The sequence below is a fragment of the Osmerus mordax genome, chromosome 13, assembly GCF_038355195.1.
Source record: "Osmerus mordax isolate fOsmMor3 chromosome 13, fOsmMor3.pri, whole genome shotgun sequence".
NCBI lineage: Eukaryota > Metazoa > Chordata > Actinopteri > Osmeriformes > Osmeridae > Osmerus > Osmerus mordax.
Genome location: NC_090062.1, coordinates 3,930,135 through 3,935,085, shown reverse-complemented (window position 1 = coordinate 3,935,085; position 4,951 = coordinate 3,930,135). Strand labels below are relative to the sequence as shown.

Here is a 4,951-nt window from a genome sequence, read left to right as displayed (position 1 = left end):
CGTAGTTTGGGTTGTGTCACAGTTCAACGGCAATCACAGTATATTAGGATTCCTCAAATCACAATATGAGTGTTTCAAACTTAATTCACCGGTCAGACTTAAATCTTGTTTATTGTTTTTAGACTAAAATATATATACTTTAAATTAAACATGTCATATATCATCCATCACTGCGGTTCTTGGAGAGTCGTAGACAAATAAAACAAGCACCGCTGAGCCATATGTATCTAAAATACATTTTAATCTTGCTTCAATTCACAATTATTACAATATTCAGATTCTGTAATATTTTTCCTCGCACTGTTTAAACATACTGTACAATCATGAAATGTAAAGACGTGTTTTACATCAAGGCACAAGACACAGCCATGGCAGGGGTGAAGGGTTGGAGGTGGGGTGGGGTGGTGGATGTTGACGAGGTGTCCACGCTCCACCGCAGTGTGCTGCCTATACGGGAGAGAGGAACATGCCTCTGACAAAACATACATGTGCTCTAGGCCAGGAGAAGAGAGGAGAACCAACACAAGTCTTGTTGGTCTCAATGTCTCCTACAGGGAAACTGTATTTTCCCTCCATTATCTCATTACGTACATTTCCTATAATATTTGTTTAATCATTGTCATGTTTGCCAGGTGCTTGTTTCCTCTCATAGTCATAGAGCAATAATGAATTTTGGGAACATTTCTATGGACACGAGAAGTCTGGTCTGAAGGCTGCCTTTGTTTTCTGCTTTTTTTCTCAAGTTTTTTTTTCCAACAAAGAAGGATTCTTGTTTCCAGGTGTCTGTAGGAGGGTCTGAATGTAGCATTGTCACACAAAAGGGGTCGTAGGCTGCTGGTAAACAACAGGGGCAGAGAAGGGTGAGATTAACCTACTTTCTGGCAAGACAGACACAATTCAAGTAAAACATTTTATCCTGAAGGAAATACTAGGTATTGAGAAAACTTTGTGTGCTGTTACAATAAGAGGGAACAAAAAGGAGATAATGTAGACTAAATGTATCTGAGGTATACATACCAAACTATGTTCTTCTAAAGTGCATCAATTACAACCAAATAATATTCTTTAATCAAGGAAAATTTAAAGAAAAAGAAAGAGATGTGTGTGCGGAAAAAAGGAAAATGACAGAGACAAAGACAGAAATGGAAGGAAATGAGCTTTCATACCAATTCCCGGAAATGCCTTTTCACATTGGGCTGTCTCTCCTTCGTCGTCCGAATGCCTTGGCGCCCACGTTGGTGGGGACAAACTTGCTGCTGCCCATCCCCCCCGATCGACTGAGGAAGTCAGCTAAGCGGTGGGTCACACAGGTGGCCGTGTTGCACGCACGCTTTTGGGCCGTCACACTGCGATAAGGAGGGAAAGGGAGAGGTCAGGACTTAGGAGACACATACACTGGTCCCATTGTCAAAGGCTTGAATAGAGAAATACAAATAATTAGCACTTAAAACATCAGATGAATTCTCTGTGAACAGCATCCGTACCTTACCTTTACTTAGTTGAGAGATTAATTTAGTGTTTATGTCACTTGGACAGTGTAACTATCGTTCAATGTTTTTACTTTTTAAATACGTAACAGGGAAAACAAATTCAAGTATAAAAATAAGTTTATTAAACAAGAAGCACAGTCACAGGAGAAAGTATGGATTAATAGTTTGGATTCATTTAACTGTCCAAAATAAAATAAAAATATTCTGCTTCTAATATCTAATTCTCTGTCAAATAAATTCAACAACAGAAAATGCAACCAGGGTTCTTTGGCAGTCAGTCAAGCAAGCAAGTTCCACATGCATCAGCAATCTCAATCATGATGAAACTGGATGGGATGAGGGGGGTGTAGTTAAGGAGGAGGAGGAGGAGGGGGACTGCCACTCAGATGCGATCGAAGGAGTCTCCATAGCTTGCATAGTGTTCAGGCAGGCTGCGCTTCTTGCCAGGTGTGCCAGCCCCAACGTTGGTGTGTGGGTACGTCTGGAGTTTGTGCAGTTCCTGGGACAGTTTCCCCAGCACGCAGGTGCTGAGGTTGGAGCAACGCTTGGACATGGGTCTATCCAGGCTGTTAGAGAGAGACACACAGACATGCAGACAGGCTCATGGTAACCATGCAGTCGCACCCTGATCAGAACATCGTTCACATGCTCTCAATGCATACTCTCTACTCATGCAGTCATACCTTGTCCAAGTAAAGCCATGCTACCAAGTTCAACTAAGGAATTATAACCAACTTAAGGTTTTATACAATAGAAATAATAATTCAATAATTCATGCCTCAATTATTTATCAACTGTTTTAGTTCTGTTTCAGCATTCAGTCATGCTTTCCATTCCTGTACTGTAGCAGTACAAATCATGCGAACATTCTTGCATCAATGAACATTTTTCAAATTCAGAACATTCCGGTGCAGGCTTGTTTAGGAAATAGCTTCAATGATATATAACTGCAATCCATGCATGAAAGGTAGATTATGACAGAGAATAGATTTTTTTTAAATCACTTTCTAAGACGATACCTGATGTCTTTTAACAAACAGCCAACTTGGAACTATCGGAGGCTCACCGCTTACTTTGTTTGACAAAAAAATATGAGGTTACATGTATTGCATGAAAGGCAATGTGAAATTAATAATTTAGTGTCCACTGGGAATCCTGGGAAATAAAATGTGAGTTAAGTGGTTGTGAGAGATTTGATGTACCTGTTTTCATCAGTGTTGACTTGTTGGTCCAGCTCCTCTGAAGTCATTTGAACAAACTCCTTGACAATAGCGTTGAGAAGCCTCCGGGCCTCATAGTCGGTTAGCGTGACGCGCTCCGACATGGTCTCCAGACCGGTTCTGGAAACACATCGTCGATTAGGTTGATCAGACTGGCACCAGCCCAGTACTGGGTTAAAAATAGTCTGGCTCAGGCTAAAAGCCATTGCCTCATGCTTTAAGGGATGCAAGCCAAACTCAAAACAATTTGCTAAAAGTGTTCCTTTTAAGAGCTGACAGGTGGCCAAGTTTAGCTTTATGACTAAATCAATAATGTAGTAAGACTGGTAACCAAGGTCTTTCCAAATGGAATGTTAAACATTTTCAATATAACAACCATTTTAAAATATTAGACATAAGCAGTTGCAATCATCTCAACACATTACTCTCTCATTTAATTGGATTATTTACCAATGGAAAATTACCAAGTACAAATTTGAATAAAAACATTTGTCCATTATTGCGTTTGTGTAATTAATCATAGGATCCTAAGGAGTTTGTTTTTAGATTTCATATTTATTTTCATATTTATTTTTCATATATAGGGTATATTTTTCTAATCACCGTCACGAAACAATTATTGGCAGAAATATGGAATCACATCCCTTTAAGTTATTTCACATCTACTTTGTTTACTTAATTCTTAATTTAATGTAAAATGTTGCTGGGATGGGAATGTTGCTTCATCAGATGTCAGACCTGTGGCTGGCTGGACATAGCATTACATAAAAATATGTCAAATATCTGTGTTAACACAGTATGTGAGAGACTTTGCGGTGTGTTTCCGTATGTGAAAAGCGGCATGGCTCACCTGGCTGGGGCAGCATGTGAGCTGTACATCTGACACATGACCAGGGTGTAGGCAAGGAGCAGAGCAGAGAGCCTCAGGATCACCATGGTGCCCTGCAGAAACACATCACACATCCCAACTGGGCTTTAACACTACATACTCTCACACACTGACATCCACATTTACCAACAGCATCCTCTAAATCCCATTACGCACATCAAGTTTGGAGTTCTACTACACTTGATTTCTGTCTGAAACCGCCACTCTCCCTCTCTCTTAGCATCCAGGTTCATCCATCCTCCATTAGTGTTGAACTCCATTACGCTCTCTCTCTCTCTTTCTGTCCCAAAGCTTTATCATTTTTTTCTCTTGTTCCCGACTCTGTTGAGTCTAACAAGTAGCGCTACAAGCTCATGCAGTACTGTCACAGTTAACCATCCACAGCTCCCTGAAGAACTGAAGCTGGGCTTGGCTTAGCCATGCAGACACAGTGAGGCGGAGGAAGAGGCAGCGTTAGAGATATTATCTTTCTAAGGAGCCCCTGGCAGCGACCAACACAGCAACTCCGTGCATTAGTGTAATGAGGTGCAGAGTCCAGCCTCTCACACTTAACACAATCATTCTATCTACCCTTGAAAAGTCAGATCAACTGCATCTTTTTACTGTTCAAGCACTGAGGGCCAGTGACCCAAGTCAAGTAAATGGCTTCCAATTCAATTCCTTCCAATCATCTTTGCACCAAACGGACCCGCCATAGTTTCAGATGACATCCCTACAGTAGTGACAACACCCCAGGACAGAGCGTCATGTTCTAGAACAAATTAGTTGAAGTAAGCCTCTACTCACCAAAGGTAAAAGGTCTTCTGGTGAAGAGAGATGAAATGAGTTGACTTCAAGTTTTGGACCAACTTGTGAATCTGTTGCATTCTGCCACAATGCAGAGGTTTATATATCTCCCACTGGGGGTTCTGTGTGAAATGAGTAGGTGTTTAATCATATCCTTTAGACCAATCAGAACGTGCAGCTCAATCCGCCAGCCAATGATGATCTCTCCATTGGCTACAACAAACCAGTAAAGGACATAGCACACAAATGACGTCAATGTACGGTCACAAAAATGCTCCATTCACAAAAAAGAGCTCATTTGCTCCATTTCATATCACAATTTGCCATGAGGTCATTCATTAAAATAGAACATAGTCGAACCAACAGACAATGTAAGAATTCTGAATTTTCCATACATATATATCAAAAGTATGTGGTTCAGTGCTTGGTGTTTTGACATTAAACTCATAAAAGTACAAACATTAGATTTGCTGGCAGAGCCCTCTACTGTGCAAACACAATCATTACACCTCTTTACTTTGACTTGGTGGAGTAAATTTTGTATGCAGGGTCCACAGCCTACTATT

General features: G+C 40.7%; 1 protein-coding gene across 2 annotated transcripts; it reads right to left on the bottom strand.

The window, feature by feature from the left end:
- Positions 1-768: 768 nt before the first annotated feature.
- On the bottom strand, positions 769-4,428 carry calca (calcitonin/calcitonin-related polypeptide, alpha). 2 transcript variants are annotated; one of them, XM_067249267.1, is made up of 5 exons: positions 4,386-4,428; positions 3,561-3,652; positions 2,693-2,830; positions 1,167-1,346; positions 769-834 (listed from the first exon to the last, which is right to left on the bottom strand). In XM_067249267.1, the coding sequence occupies exons 2-4, from the start codon at positions 3,644-3,646 to the stop codon at positions 1,187-1,189; spliced, it is 384 nt and encodes a 127-aa protein (XP_067105368.1). In that variant the 5' UTR covers positions 3,647-3,652; positions 4,386-4,428; the 3' UTR covers positions 769-834; positions 1,167-1,186. The 2 variants fall into 2 exon arrangements, with proteins under 2 accessions (XP_067105368.1, XP_067105369.1); XM_067249268.1 differs by having other exon boundaries at positions 778-831.
- Positions 4,429-4,951: the final 523 nt, after the last annotated feature.

Excerpts from the sequence above, each read along its gene's own strand:
- calca (XM_067249267.1), bottom strand. The coding sequence starts at position 3,646 with ATGGTGATCCTGAGGCTCTCTGCTCTGCTCCTTGCCTACACCCTGGTC. Across the intron at positions 2,831-3,560 it reads TCACATGCTGCCCCAGCCAG|AACCGGTCTGGAGACCATGT; the intron begins GTGAGCCATGCC and ends ATGTGTTTCCAG. Across the intron at positions 1,347-2,692 it reads GTCAACACTGATGAAAACAG|TGTGACGGCCCAAAAGCGTG; the intron begins GTACATCAAATC and ends TCCTTATCGCAG.